The sequence below is a fragment of the Labrus bergylta genome, chromosome 17 (assembly GCF_963930695.1).
Source record: "Labrus bergylta chromosome 17, fLabBer1.1, whole genome shotgun sequence".
Taxonomy (NCBI): Eukaryota; Metazoa; Chordata; class Actinopteri; order Labriformes; family Labridae; genus Labrus; species Labrus bergylta.
Window position 1 is genome coordinate 25,168,666 of NC_089211.1, and position 15,868 is coordinate 25,184,533.

At 46.0% G+C, this 15,868-nt stretch overlaps 1 protein-coding gene across 5 annotated transcripts in view; it reads left to right on the plus strand.

The window, feature by feature from the left end:
• The window catches only part of mast4 (microtubule associated serine/threonine kinase family member 4), a 129,383-nt gene extending 113,994 nt beyond the window's left edge, over positions 1 to 15,389 (plus strand). For 4 of the 5 annotated variants that reach the window (XM_065965306.1, XM_065965307.1, XM_065965310.1 and 1 more), the window contains 10 exons: positions 865 to 987; positions 1,355 to 1,464; positions 2,069 to 2,190; positions 3,071 to 3,285; positions 3,694 to 3,894; positions 4,688 to 4,917; positions 6,098 to 6,220; positions 6,529 to 6,665; positions 7,768 to 7,955; positions 8,046 to 15,389. In XM_065965306.1, coding sequence (XP_065821378.1) covers positions 865 to 987; positions 1,355 to 1,464; positions 2,069 to 2,190; positions 3,071 to 3,285; positions 3,694 to 3,894; positions 4,688 to 4,917; positions 6,098 to 6,220; positions 6,529 to 6,665; positions 7,768 to 7,955; positions 8,046 to 11,569 — 4,973 coding nt within the window. In that variant the 3' untranslated portion in view covers positions 11,570 to 15,389. The remainder of the gene's footprint in view (positions 1 to 864; positions 988 to 1,354; positions 1,465 to 2,068; positions 2,191 to 3,070; positions 3,286 to 3,693; positions 3,895 to 4,687; positions 4,918 to 6,097; positions 6,221 to 6,528; positions 6,666 to 7,767; positions 7,956 to 8,045) is intronic. The other variant, XM_065965308.1, reaches the window with a different exon arrangement.
• Positions 15,390 to 15,868: the final 479 nt, after the last annotated feature.

Below are 15,868 nucleotides of genomic sequence, written 5' to 3' on the forward strand. Positions count from 1 at the left end.
TAGTCCCATGCATGATCAGGCGGTACGAGCAGTAGCTGTAAAACTGGACGTGACCCCCGGGACAAAGGCTTTAAATCAGAGCGACACATGTAGACGTTTCAGTTTCTGGAGCCTCCTGCTAGTCCACCAAAGGTCACGAGCTGGAAATAGTTCTGCATAATTTATAGTCCTGATATCAGTTTGGTCTGCAGCCACGGGGGGAAAGGGAAAACCCAGAGTGAGCGCTTCTTCATCTCCGGTGTGTAACTGAAGTTCAGTTCAGTTCAGTTCAGTTCAGTTCATTGCCATTTGTAGCATGAAAACCACATTGGAAAACATTTGCAAGAGTGACAGAACAACTGGACACAGACACAGGACAGTGAGTATTAAAAAACAGGCAATATAAATATAAATATAAATAAGAAGGAAGAATTAATAAAAAAAACAGAGACAGCAAGGCCACATGAGAAACATACCAGTGAATCATACAAGTTTGCTCAGCGAGGGCCGAAACTATTTGCATGACAGGACGAAGTGCATTTAATAGAGCGACACCGTCTGCCTGAAAGAAGAGGAACACAAAGACTCGCAGCAGGATGACCTGTGGGGTCCCTGGTGATGCTGAGGGCATGTGACAGGAGCCTAGCACTATAAATCTCTTCTAGAGATGACAGGCTGACACCGATCATTCTACCTGCACGGCAAACTACTTTATTTAAGGATTTTCTCTCCTGCACAGTGAGGTTACCAAACCAGACTGTCAGCGAGCTGCTGAGGATGCTTTTGATAACACTCCTGTAAAAGTTGAAGCGCTCAATGTCGCAGGATGGTGTGTTCAATGTTGTCATAATAATTTTGTATTTTTTTCCTCCTTTCTGTTTGCAGGAGGAGCTGCTGAAGTCAAGCAGCATCAGTTTTTCCACAACCTGGACTGGAACAGCCTGCTGAGGCAGAAGGCCGAGTTCATCCCTCAGCTCGAGTCTGAAGACGACACCAGCTACTTCGACAGTGAGTTCAACACACGCGCAAAGGAAATCACAACGGGGGGGGATGACTTCAGCACCAATCATTTTAGTCAGGATGGTTAACAACGTGTTTCAAGTGAAAATGTGAAAATAAATGTGTCAGATATCGTGATGTGCAGATCTGATTCTGATCACAGAACTTTACTTTATTCATTTCAATTAATTTCATTTGAATTATTTCTATTTGAACATATTTTCAGATTTAATCATTTCAGTGATTTTTTAAATTTTCTATTTTAATGTTTCTTTTCTTTCCTCTGTCATGATGCTCTTGATGTCTTGTGTGAAGCACTTTGAATTGCCTTGTTGTTGAAATGACATCTAAACCCCCTCTGTTGTTCATTTTCCAGCTCGCTCAGAGAGATACCATCACCTGGAGACGGAGGAAGAGGACACAAACGATGAAGACTTCAACGTGGAGCTGCGGCAGTTCTCCTCGTGCTCTCACAGATTCTCAAAGGTTCGGCCCCCCCATCTCACCCCCCCTTTCCTCTCACATACTCGTTTAGGGATGTAAATGAGTCGGTGCCCTCGTCTGTCCTGCTGCTTTTCTCATGGGAAAGAAAGGATGAGTGTTCTGTATTTCTTATGGAAATATATGTCTCCCATCCACACCCACACCCACACACACACACACACACACACACACACAGGCTCTCCATTTAGCCCTACGGTATTAAACATAGATTTCAGCTTTGCATATATTTTCCGCTTGCAAATCAGCTCTTGTTTTTTTTTTGTTGTTGTCTTTCCTGGTGATGTGGGACACATTGCACACTACAGTGGAGCGAGCTGGGAGTCATTGTGCTGCATTGCAGTACGCTCCTCTCTCACATCAACACGGAGAGAAAGTAGACAAGTGTCTCCGAGGACGTGTTGACATGTTCAAGTCCACATCAACACAGAAACATGGAGTCTTCAGTGTTAATGTTAAAAACCTCTTTATTATAAAGCCTCACCTGCTGTCCCTGCATGTTTTTTAAGTATTTGAAAGTCAAAGTGCAGAGGTAGCATTCACACCCTGCACACAGTGAAGGTGAATCATACTCTGTGTGTGTTTTCAGGTGTACAGCAGTCTGGATTTGTCTCGTGGGCACCTGGAGGAGAAAGGAGAGACGGAGGGGAAGAAGAGCGAGAGCCCGCTGACGGTCGACTCTCTCAGCTGGACGCCAGACTTCCCTGAAATGTACGGCCAACGACAACCTTTAATCAAGTCTTTAAAACCTGAGTATATTTAACCTCTCCACTTCAACACTGTACCGTATACAATATGTAACTCTGACCCCTAGTGTTTAAAATGGGTACTGCAGTCCAAATTCTAAACATCATAGAGAGCTGTCTCCCCCCCCCCCCCTCTCTAGAGTGGATGCTCACTCAGGTCACCATGTGGTGGACTCTGAAGCTTCAGTGTTTATCCAGCTCTGCATGGGTCTGTAAACCTTTCTGTGTTCTAGCCTCTCTCCATTTTTCAAAAGCATCTCCAATATTGATCCTAGTTTGAGCACGTTTCTGCTCGTGGAGCTTATTAGAAACATGCAGAGGCTTTTTAGGTCGGGTACAATCACTTCTATCTGAACCACTTCTCTTGACCGCTTCCATCGCTGCAACACCTGTTGACCTGATAACTGCTCTCATATCTGGCAAACCGAGGGGTGTCCAAAACGGCCGTGTGGGGGTTTCTTAAAAGCGCCTACCTTCTCTGGTCCAAACAAATCCAGAGCATTCAGGAGCAGAATCTAAAGTTAGAAGGAGGACATACTGGCTGCTGCATTGTTGTCAGAGAAGCCAGCACTTCAACACAGCATGTTTCCTTAATGTCTGATCATATAGTGAGCTCACTTTATCATTTCAGTCACTACAGATTGGTCCTTTAAATCTATAAAGCCATGTTATTAAAGCAATACAATCAATTATAAGAACATTATAAGAATATGAAAAGTACATCACAGGAAATAAAAACAAAATGAAGATGAAAAAGGATGAATAAAAGCAATAGAGGACTTGAACCACATTTTGCCGTCACATGGGGGTCTCATGAGTTCTCTGTGTCCTCTTCTCTCCTGCAGGCCGTCTCTGTCCCACTCCACAGACACAGACGGCGTGAATCAGGGCCCTCGCCCCAACTTGTTGCCAAAGTTTGCCATCTCGGCAGAGAGCGAAGGAGACGAGACCTCAGGCCTCGGCGACCCCACTAAGACCTCCTTCAGCATGGCGGAGCTCCCGCGGGACGAGCCCGACGCCACCACTCCGGGCAGCACGCACAGCGGAGCCACGCTGTCCGGTATGAAGTTACACCCTCTAGAGAAGGGATGGGCAACTTTGGTCACAGCAAGGGGCCACATTCATTTAATTCTCACCGCCAGGGGGCCAAATTGTAGAATACAAAAACGATTACAGTCAATTATGTCTCAAATTTAACTCAACATATACCAGTGATCAAATATTATTATGGACATATTTCTGGTTTTCAGGATTTCATGGCAAATTTTGTCATGTTTTCTTCATGTTTCCAATTAACTGATATGTAAAAATTGGGCCACGTTGAGGGTTGATGGGTGCCGCCAGTTGCCCACCCCTGCACTGGAGCTTCTTATTATGTAACTCTACAATGCAAAAGAGGGGCTGGGCCAAATATTGATACTGCAATATATTGTCATCCAGACTCGTCCTTACTCATGTAATTTTGTAGGAAGTTTCTCTGAACATCTGGACCAGCTGACGCCCCGAGGTGAAGGGTTGGAGAGCCCCGACTGCACCAGTCACACCTCCACAGACCACCTGAGTCACACCAGCTCCCTGCGGCCCGAGAGCGCCGCAGAGCGGAGCGGGGCCGTGCCCAAAGTCCCAAAGTCTATCTCCACCGGGGCCCTGTCCCTCCTCATCCCTGGAGGTGAGCAGCTCACACACACACAGAAACGATATGCACACTCACAGATCTGATCTCAACCAGGTTTTTCTTTATTTTTTATGAAGGTTAAAGTATGTCAGAGCAACAACGTGACAAGAATGACAAAAAAAAGAGCAACAGGCTTTGAACAAATCGTGTGAAAGACATGAAAGTGCACTATGGATCTGTGCAAAATTGGCCGGGTATGACACCTGCTGTGAGTCCCATTTTACAGAGTGGCTTTGGGGCAAGTAGCAGAGTACGAGCCGCTAACAAGGAGAGAAAGCGTACAGGGTGGGAGTGAGAGGTCCTCGCTGCCGGGAGAGAAAATCCCATTAGCTTCACCCCTCATCATGAACGAGCTTTAGAGCAACACCTCGCTACGACTGATTCTCTGGCAGTGCAGAAAGAGGCTCATTCCTGTAACCATACAGTACAGCCTTTTTTTTACTGTTACAAACGCTCTGATTAGCGTGTTTTCATATTTTTGTCTTGTTCAAATTGGTCTCTAAACCTCCTCGGATTTTAGACAGAGAGACGTTGTATGATAAAATGGAGAATGCATCGTTAGTTGAAATGGAGGTGTTTAAAGTATTCCAGAAAAGGTCCCTGCGCCTATCAAATTTTATTAAATTATCATTTAAATTCAAACTAAAGTGGGACCGAGTATCTTCCTTGTGGAACACCTCAAAAAAATAATTTGGCTTTTGGAAGAATTGGCCTTAAAAACTGTCTCACTGATTCAATAAAAAAGACTCTGCTCGGCTCGGCTGGTGATGATCTCTTATTCTTGCAGATATCTTTGGGGTGTCTCCGCTGGCCAGCCCACTGTCTCCTTACTCCCTCTCCTCGGATCCTTCCTCCAGAGATTCCTCCCCCAGCAGGGAGTCGTCCTCGCTCTGCACCAACAACCCGCGGCAGCCCGTCGTCATCCACAGCTCGGGGAAGAAGTTTGGCTTCACTCTGAGGGCGATCAGGGTTTACGCCTGCGAGGGGGACGTCTACACCGTCTACCACATGGTCTGGGTAAGGATGCAATCTGTTTGGTCCGATGAACACGATGAACGTTGAATTTGCTGGACTGATGGGAATGGGAGGTGGATTTGTAAAGGTGTTCTTGGTTCTACTTTGACCTTGGACATTGTAAGTATTCAGGTCTAGTTTTTGCTGTGGTTAACGGGGTCCAGGTCAGGTCCCCTTATCCATTATATAAAGATATTAAACCACAAAGCTGCCCCCCCCCCCCCCCCCTCTTTTATTGGTACAAAGCTTAAGGACTCTTCTCAGAATCAGAATCAGAATCAGAATTGGGGTTTATTGCCAAGTACATTTACACATACAAGAAATTTGACTTGGTGTATTGGTGCTAAACAATTAACAAGGAAATAAAGCAGAACTAGCAACAACTTAAATAATACAGAATAAGAAGATATTACAATATATAAAATAGAATTTAAAAATGTAAAATATAAAATGTAAAAAATAAATACAATGTACAAAAGGTGCAATGTAGGAGCTGTGCAGTGGACTATGAGAAAAAATTAACAATAGATAAAATAAAATAAATAAGATAAATAAAATAAAAATAAAGTGTCCTCTGTCCTCCTTTCAAACAACAAATTTGTCAAGTTAATGAGTCAGCTGTCGGTCTGTCTATGTCTGTGTGTGTGTATGTGTGTTTCTGTGTGTGACATTTACTTGCCTTGTTTTGTTTGTAATGACTCAGTTTAACACAATCTGGACTACAACACAGCACTGTATCATGTTTTTCTTCCCCTGGCATCATGGAACAAATAAAACAAACAACAGGCAGCAGGCTCAGTCCTTTGAGGTGGCTGTGGCTCAGTGGTTAGAGTCGGGGGGTTCGATCCCCAGCTCCTGCAGGCACATGTCCGATCATTATCAATCAAACTTTATTTATGTAGCACCTTTCAGACAAATTAAATTAAAGTTCAAAGTGCTTAACAAGAGTGCAGAAAAGTTATTGATGAAAAAGTAGTTTATAAAATCATTGAGAGACTAATGCACACCAATAAGAATTAAAAATATTAATAATAAATAAATAAATGTGTCCTTGGGGAAGGCCCTTAACCCCAAGTTGCTCCCACTGCTTTGTCAGTGGTGTGTGAATGTGTATGAATGGATTACATACATAGAAAAAGTTGATTTTAAAAATGTTGTTGTGTTTTGTTTTGTTTTTTACCAGAATGTGGAAGAAGGAGGACCTGCACACAAAGCGGGACTCAAAGCTGAAGACCTCATCACTCATGTGAACGGAGAACCGGTCCATGGTCTGGTCCACACTGAGGTGGTGGAGCTGCTGCTCAAGGTCAATGAGAACACATGTTTGTTTTATTAAACTGAAACTGTGAGGGCCTTAATGATTGTATTCCCAATAACATTACAGTCTCTAGGTCATTACTCATAAGGTAAAATTTTGTCAAGGATAAATTCAGTGATTGGCCGGTTTTCGGACGTGTCAATTAAATTTTTGAAAACTTCTTGTCTTTTATGTTTATCATAGTTGGTACAAGTTATTTGTTTTGCTGCTTGTTGGTAGGTTTTCTTTTCTTCTTCTTTTTTTTTAAATATCCAAAATAAATCTCAAATTTAATTTGGTTTCTTTCTTTCTTTCAGAGTGGCAGCAAAGTGGCCATCTCCACGACCCCGTTTGAAAACACTTCGATAAAAACCGGCCCGGCTCGGAGGAACAGCTACAGGAGCAAGATGGTCCGGTGTGCCAAAAAGCCCAAGAAGGAGAAAACACCCGAGAGGTTTGTCTCAAACAAAAAGCTTGTTCTAGTGCGTTCACACTTTTTGAAAAACTTCCTGAAGTTTTCAAGAGGAGCTGCATCTGAAAAGTAATAAGAACCAGATGTAGGACCTGAAGAAGTGGTCCTGTAATATCAGTTTAATAAACACTGTGCACAGTGAATGATGTGACCTGACTGTGTTCCCTTTTGGCCAGCAGGGGGCAGACAGATTACACTAAACTGGATCTGTGTTTGCCTCCATGGTATCTTAGGCCTGTGAAACAAAGTGAAAGTCACAACCCAACTGTCTTCTGCTTTGACTCCGCCCCTTTTGTTTTTTATTCCTGTCATCATGCTTTACAGTTTATTTTTGGGGCTTTTTGTGCCTTTTATTGAGACAGGAGAGAGAGAGACAGAGAGGGAGGGAGAGAGAGAGGGAGGGAGAGAGAGGGAGAGAGAGAGGGAGAGAGAGAAAAGAGAGAGACAGGAGAGAGAGAGAGGGAGAGAGGGAGAGAGAGAGGGAGAGAGAGAGAGGGAGGGAGAGAGAGACAGGGAGAGAGAGAAAGAGAGGGAGGGAGAGAGAGGGAGAGAGAGAGGGAGAGAGAGAAAGAGGGAGAGAGAGAGAAAAGAGAGAGACAGAGAGAGAGGGAGAGAGAGAAAAGAGAGAGACAGAGAGAGAGGGAGAGAGAGAAAAGAGAGAGACAGAGAGAGAGGGCGAGAGAGAGAAAGTGAGGGAGAGAGAGAACAGAGAGAGACAGAGAGAGGGAGGGAGAGAGAGAGAGAGAGAGAGTAAAGGGGGGGGACAGGTTACTTCGAGGACTACAGCCTCCGTACATGTGCGTGCAAACAAACCACTAGGCCACCGGTGCCACTGTCACTGTGTTTTTAAGTGTACTTTTGCAAACTGCTCGAGGTGAAGAAGTGAATCAGAACGAGTGAAACATTCAGTTTCATATTTGAATTTCTATCAGCTGATTTAAAGCTCGTGCTTCTTTGAGATTTTTAATGAAGATGATTTTATACAACACATTTTAATGTCCTTTATAAATGAACTGTTTTTAAATAAAGCTGTTTACTTGTTTACTCCGAGTAGAACTCTTTCTCTCTTTTTTTTTTCTTCCAGGCGGCGCTCCCTCTTCAGGCGTTTCGCGATGCAGCCGTCCCCCCTCCTGCACACCAGCCGAAGCTTCTCCTCCCTGAACCACTCGCTGTCCTCTGGTGAGAGTCTCCCCGGCTCCCCCACACACAGTCTCTCCCCTCGTTCCCCCACCGCCGCCGCCTTCCGCCCCGCTCCAGACTTCACCCAGTCAGGTGGCGACTTCATGATTGAACTGTTAATCGAGGACTTTTCCTCTTTTCTTTATATTCATGATGTTCATTTTGTTGTTTTTTTTCTTCCAGGTGGTAACTCCTCCCAGAGCAGCTCCCCCAGCTCCAGCGCTCCCAACTCCCCCGCGGGCTCGGGTCACATCCGGCCCTCCACCCTGCACGGACTCGGCCCCAAGCTGCCGGGTCAGCGGCTCCGCCAGGGGCGCCGCAAGTCCGCCGGCAGCATCCCCCTCTCCCCTCTGGCTCGCACGCCCTCTCCGACCCCGCAGCCCACATCCCCTCAGCGCTCCCCCTCCCCCCTCCTCGGCGGACACTCCGTCTCCATTTCCAAGACCGCGCAATCCTTCCCCGCCAAGATCCACTCCCCGCCCACGATCGTGCGGCACATAGTGCGCCCGAAAAGCGCCGAGCCCCCCCGCTCGCCCCTCCTGAAGCGGGTCCAGTCGGAGGAGAAGCTGTCCCCGTCCTACGGCGGCGATAAGAAGCACCTGTGTCCCAGGAAGCACAGCCTGGAGGTGACGCAGGAGGAGGCGCAGGACGAGGATTACGGCGTCCTGCAGAGCGTGGACGAAGCGGCCTGCGAGCCGCCGCCCCCGACGGCGAGCAACCGCGTCCGACCCGTGGAGCAGGGCTGCCTGAAGAGGCCCGTCACTCGCAAAGTGGGCCGGCAGGAGTCGGTGGAGGATCTCGATAAAGAGAAGCTGAAGGCCAAAGTCGTCGTCAAGAGGCAGGATTGGTCGGAGAGGAGGGAGTCGCTTCAGAAACAGGACGCCATGCGGGAAGCAGAGTCCTCCACCTCCGCCGTGTGTGGCGGCGAGGAGCGGGATGAAGGTTTTCCGGGCAGGGGGTTGAACAGAAGCAGCTCGGACTCCGGTCCTCTGGAGGGTAAAGCGGCCGGCAGCGCCCTCAAAGAGGTTCTGTACAAAAAACTCTCCACGCGCGCCTCCGAGGGGATCGCCGACTCGTGCGACCGCTGCGAGGGCGAAGGCGGGCTCAGGTCGACCCTCTGCTCCATCCACCCGGACTGGCAGCACGCCAGAGCGGCGAGCAAAGACAACGTGAAACCCGACCGGCTGGACTTCAAAGCGCCGACCATCGAGTTCACCAGGAAGCGTCTCTCCTTCGAGGAGCGCGACGACTGCATGTGCCGCTGCGCCTCCAGCGTCCACGAGAACCTCCACTTCTTCGGCTCCACGCGCTCCAAAAGCCTCCAGCTGGACGCGGCGCTGTCCCACGACCTCGCGAAGGCGGCGCTCGGAGGCGTTCACTCCTCCTCCGGCCCAGAGGGTCTGACCCAGAAGCTGTTACTCGCCGGCCGAGGGGAGAGCGCCGTGGAGAAGCTGCAGCTCATCTCGTCATCGGCGGAGTCGCCTCTGCGGAAAACGGCGTCTGACTACAAACTGGAAGGGCGCCACGTGTCCTCTCTGAGACCGCTGGAGGGCACGCTGGACATCGGCCTCCTCTCGGGACCCCCCAGAGCGTCCAAAACGGAGACGTGCTTATCCAAGATGGCCGACAATGCAAGCGAAACGGTTTCTCTGAGTCCTCAGATTTGGCTGCAGACCCCCGCGGAGAGGCAGATCACCATCCCTCATCTGAAATGTTCAGACAAACCCAAGAGCCCGCTCGCTTGCTCCCCGATCTCCGAGGCCGTTTCCTCCTTACAGAGCATCGTCGCCTCCAAAGATCTGTCGCACGCCACGCCCGCAGACGTGAAAATCATCACGAGCGGCGAGAAAACACAAGACAGACAAAACGACTCGCTGAAGGCGCCCGGCGGCAAAGCGGAGAGCGCGTCATCGTTTGCAGCCAAACAGGAGAGCAGGACCGCTTTGAAGGCCGGTTCCTCGCTGGCTCACGAGCACAGGGCGCCTCGACACAGCTCGCACTTCTCCTGCGGGAACACGCCGTCCATACGGGAGGTGAGCAACGAGGATCAGGAGGACGAGGAAGTGACAGCGAACGCTTCATCACAGAGCAAAGACGGCGTTAAGACACAAGCAGGAAACATAAAACCTGCAAAGAGTCCGGCTGCAGCTGCCAGCTCTGAACTGTTACCTGCACGGAGCATGGACGGCGGTTTGGACGCAGGTCGACATCAGAGCACGGAGAGTAAAAAAACGGAGAGCTCAAACATGACCTCTGCGTCTGAGGCGACCGTGCAGAACATCCCTGAACGCGCTCCAGAGAGCGTGCTGTCAAAACAGCAGCCGCTCAACATCTGCTCGTCGAATACAGAACCACATTTTCCTATCACAACATCGACATCTGCTTCTGCGCGGGGAGGGAAGACGTGCGGTTCAGGAGTTAAAAGCGAGGACAGCCTTGAAAATGTGCAAGATAACAGATCAGCTGTGGAAGAAACAGGAAGTCACAAAAGTGTGGCAAAAGTTCAGCTCGCCCCAAAAGTGGAGCAGAAAAAGGAGGCGTCCACAGCACATATAGTCTCCTTCTTTAACAATGTTTCATCAGGTGTCGATAAAAAGGATAAAACTGTGTCTGTCAGTGCAATAGAGAGCAGTAGCGTCGCTCTGCAGAAGAAAGAAGATCAACCAAAGACGAGGAATGTAAAAGATTCAGAGCAAAACTGTCCGGCTGAAAAAGCACAAAACAAATCGTCCGATCCAGACTTTTGCACCTCTAAGAAAGACGAGCCTGTCATCGGTGGGGTCCCTGCAGCTAAACAGAAATGTTCAGAGAATGCTTTGAGTCCCAGGAGTAAGCCGAGGCCCGACGCACAACAACCTGTAGCAAACAGCGCTGTGAAGACGGAGAGGGAGGTTAAAAGCTCTCCGCTCGCAGCGCCCAAACTCCAAAGTGTGAATTCAAAACTGTGGAAAGAATCGGCGCCCTCAAATCCAAACATTCAGCGAAAAGACGCCCCGTTGCCGTCCAGCGAGGTCAAGGTGAAGCGGGAGGAAGCGCTGCCGTCGGCGCCTTCTCTGAAAGAAACCCAGCCTAAAAGCTCTGTAGCCCCTTCAGCTCAAAATATCGACTCAAAACCAAAACTTTTCCCCGCTAAAACCGCCCCCTCTTTGTCAAATCTAAAGACTCCTGTAGCTCCAGCACCAGTCGTCAAACAAGTTCCTGAAACCAAACAGAAAGACCCCTCCCCCAAAAAGCAAACTCCCGTCGTTAAAAACCACCAAGACGCAAAATTCAAACATGTCGCCTCCCCTCTGACCGCACCTACACAGCTGTTGTCCAATCACCCCCCGCTCCCCGATCCACTTCCCCCCGTCCTGCCAAAACCTGCAGTGAAAAAAGAAACCCACCTACAAGGGGGTGTAGGCAGGATCTCCACCTGTGCCCCCCAGGAGACTTTAAACAAGGTGTCCAAGGAGGGCCAGAAGGACGTCGGCAAAGGTCCAGAAACCAGAACCAACACCACGCCCGACAAACAGCCGGCCTGCGGCAAGAAGGAGGAGAGGAAGAAAAGAGAAACGGTGCAAGAGGTCGCGTCCGTGCAGAAAAACACAAAAAGAGACGCGTCCCGAGCGGCGGCGCCCCCCGTGCAGAGAGACGGTTCAGACAAAGACTCGAGCAGGGGGAAGCAGCAGAAAGAGTCCCCGAGGAGCGGCGGCAACAGAAAATGAAAAGAGGGGAAATAAAAAAAATAAAAAAAACAGACAGCAGACGTATTACCATGTGAGATAAGTTTTGTTGCAAACATCATCATGCCTTTTTTTTTTTTTTTGTGTGTTTGAGGACCGGACAAGCTGTTACACGCTGATTGAGAGAAATGGAGTGTGTGTGTGTGTGTGTGTGTGTGTGTGTGTGTGTGTGTGTGTGTGTGTGTGTGTGTGTGTGTGTGTGTGTGTGTGTGTGTGTGTGTGTGTGTGTGTGTGTGTGTGTGTGTGTGTGTGTGTGTGTGTGTGTGTGTGTGTGTGTGTGTGTGTGTGTGTGTGTGTGTGTGTGTGTGTGTGTGTGTGTGTGTGTGTTCGTTCTAGGTCTGAATGTAGGCAATCATGTGCTGATCATTTCTGGTGTTTTTTTTTTTACTTTTTGTGAAAAGTGAAAGTTTGTGTTTTCTGTTTCTCGCAGAATGATTTGTGCAATCAGAGCGTCGGGGGGGGAGGGGGGGAGGGGGGGGGGCAGGCAGGGAAGTAGCCTTACGAGAGAAGTTGTGATGTACTGTAGAGTCCGTGCCATAAAATGATTTTTTCAATTGCACTCTTATACTCGTCGTCTCGGAGGACCTGATGTCTTTTAAATGCAGTAGGCCGCACGATTCAGCGGCTCTATCAAGATTGTTTCCGTTCCTTGAAATTTGACCTTTTTTTTTTTGTTTTTGTTAGGTGGGGTTTGGTGTAGTGGTACACCAAGGGAACTCACTAGATCCTGCTCTTTTTTTCGCTTAAAAAACTACAGAATCATCTCGTGGTTCTAGACGTTTAGAATTAGTGAAGGGGCCTTAGACTCATGGGAATTTAAAAAAACTTGCTGTTCTTAGCAAGGTGTTAATGGTGTTAATTCACATTCCTCTGACGTGTGTACATATATTTTTTTGATTTTTATGCAATAGGGGGTGTAAATATGAAAACACTGTAAAACTGGGAGACACGGGGCTTACACGATTGTCGTTTGTATCATATGTATAGATTTTGCAGCGTATTAGAGTCAAATGTTCCGCTTCTTGGTCTAAAGTAAGCTACCGTGATGTGTCTCGTCAAAGGCATCCTCTTCTTCTTCTTCTTCTTCTTCTTCTTCTTCTGCGTGACCTTTCACATGTTCCAAAATTGACTTGAAGAAAAACAGCGCGATATTTAAAAAAAAAAAAAAAAAAAACGGAGTAAGGAGTCGAGTGTGCTGTTTCTAAACATGTAGCATAAAATAAGAAAAACTGTGAGGGCTTTTGAGCTTTCCTCAGAATGTCTTTAATGTCGATGATGTGTTTGCCGGCTCACTACGAGTTTGAGTTTGGTCAAATGTGTGTAACAAAAAAAAAAAAATTAAGGGAAAGATTGTGTTTCTTCAGCTGCGTTTCCACCAAAACAACCCGGGGACTTTTTGTCAGAGGTAGTACTCTTCAGGGAATTTTAAAAGGTTCCTCAAGACCATGGTTGTCGGTTTTTCGACACGTGTAGAGAAGTCAAAAACTTAAGTCGCTAATGTGTGAAAGTTTGGGTACCATCAGAAAGTCATAGACCTCTAACAGGATCTTATTTAGGGGGTAAAACTAGACCCTTGTTGCCGCAATGGAAACGCACAGAGTACCTTCTAAAGTTCCTTGAGTGGAAACGCAGCTTTTGGTTAATTGACCTTATTTACACAGGGAATGTTTTCTTCTGACATCACGCTCAGGCTGGGAAGTTTGTATTTGGGTTTAATGCTGTCATACTTTATTCCAGGTTTTAAATTATACAAATTAAGGATATCTGACATTTGTTATGATTTCACAACTTCCTTATTCTTGAGCAAGTAAAAATATAATCATCTGAGAACTTCTAGCGACATATCGTCCAATACATTAAAGGAAAACAACCCGTTTGATGAAGATTCAGCTAATGTTGGAAAACAGCTAAAGTTAGCTCCTTAAGGCTAATGTTAGCATTCAACCACTTCCTTGCCAACGTTAGTTTTATCCATGAATTTACGCCCTTTCTAGCTTGTTAGCGCTCCGCCACTTTCTAACAAACGTGTTAGCTCTCATAACAGCTAAGCTACAGTAAGCCAACAACTAGCATTAACTCTTGATAACAACTAAGCTACACAAAGACAAAAACTGTCATTAGCCCTTGATAACAACTACGCTAGTGTAAGAAAAAAACTATTGTTAGCTCTCGTAACTACGCTACACTAAGACAACAACTAACATTAGCTAGTAAGCTATCATCAATCAACAGTTGATGTTTGTATTTAACCTCTCTTATCGTAACATAACTCTATAACTCTATATTTTTAAGTAGTTGTACAACACATTTCAGTAAAGTAATTTAAGCATTTAGTCACTTTCAGGCTAACAAGCTAACAGTTATAATAGGAAGTAAGTGGCAGAATGCTAACATTAGCTGTTGTCTAAGGGAAGCTCAACTCGAGCCTAAATGTTATAAATATGTTTGTCTTTACTTGAAATATGTCTAGAAGTCCCTCCAGCAGTTCTGTGTTTATGAAACTCTTGAGGGGAGTTTGAGCGTCCCACCCTGAACGTGATGTCAGAGAAAAATGGCTGCGGAGTTAATATGGTGAACAAGAAGAGCTTCTTGTTTCCAGGTGATAATGCAGTGGATTTCTGAATCATCTCCAGTGATGTCTGTAGCCACTCAGAGTGATACAACACAAATCATTAAGAGGAAGGTTTTTACGTTGGAGTACACAGGGTCTCTAAGGATTTTGATGTCAGGTTTCCGTCTCTCTGTGTTGTGTTTTGATCTCTTGATAATGAGCAGCAGCTAGCTTAAAAGCTTCACACGAGTAAAGATTTTATACAATGAATCTCCATAATTTGCATTGCATAGTTCACAACATTTAATGTTAATGTGCAAATACTTGGTACTACACATATAGGCTCATATATCCGCATTCACTTTCTGCAATTTATGCGCACACTCAAACACGTCTTTCTATATTATAGATGCCTTTTGTTAAGTTTCCGACCCTGAAGGACAACGGGAAAGTAGCCTAGGACACTTAAGTATGTAGTGCCGTATTTGCTCTGTTGTACAAAACAATAATCAACAAATACTGAAAGAAAAAACTTCATTTACACGACACAAATGATGACTACGTCCTTCTGTATCCAAGGATGAAGGAGAAACAGATGAGTTTGATTGCAGAGACTTTTTTAAAAACAATCTGATGCTGATGTGCATTAGATATTAGATGTAAATGTATCGCTAATGTTATTCTAAGAGAAGAAATGCACCTTAATGTTTGCCATCATTCAGTTCAAAGGGAGAGAGGAAAAGTGAAGTAAGAACTGAACATGGTTTATAAAAAATCCCCTCTTCAGATTGAAACGAATTGCTGAATTTTATTTGAAAATTGAAACATGTCTTTTCTTTCCTGTGAGACTGACATTTAAATCCTCAAAGCACATTCAATGTTTGTTTACAAAGCATCATGGATGTATATTTTGTATATTGTTGATTTGCCAAATCTATGTTCTGTGTCACAGATAATGTTGTTTCTAGTAGGATGTTCACTAAGAACGTTTGTTTGTGCAGTAATCAACGTCTCTTCATGTCAGGTTTCTTCTTTGTCTGTCTGTCCTTTTTTCTTTTTTCCTTCCTCTGTGAAAATCTAGTATTAGATGAACTTATACTTACGATGGTTTGTCTTTTAGAATATGTGCAATAAAAGTGTTTTGAGTTTTGTATTTTGCCCAAGGAAATGTCATAGATGTTGTATATTAAAACAGATATTTATACTTCTAATGTTGCGTAATATTGAAAATAAAATGGAATTATGAATTAATCTGTCATCACTCTCTTAATTCAAGGTGTCATCTGCATACAGTGTTAGTTTTTGGTTTTGTCAGATTGAACTGTTGTCTACCATGCTGTGATCAAGAGTCCATAATATTTAAAGGCCTCCTCCTCTTCAGCTCCTCAAAACGTGTGTGAAGTGTCTTGTTCTAAATCCACTCTGATCCTGTATTTGATCATGTCTATAAACCCCTCTATTTCAGCCCTGCTCAGAACAGGCTGTTTCTGTGTCTGTACCTTTAAATATGTAAATGAGCTGTGTCTGACCACGCCCCCTCTCTGGAAGGGCTTTGGGTGTACTCGGTGCTTTCTCGCTCCATGTCCTATTGTTTACGGTGAGAAGGCAGACTCAGAGGGCAGAACAAACACCAAGCTGTGGGAGTGTCACCCACCTGGGGGAGGGGCTACTGCCCTTTGTGATGTCATGAAGGGAAAATTTTCAAACGGCCTGTTTGAGCACATATTTTC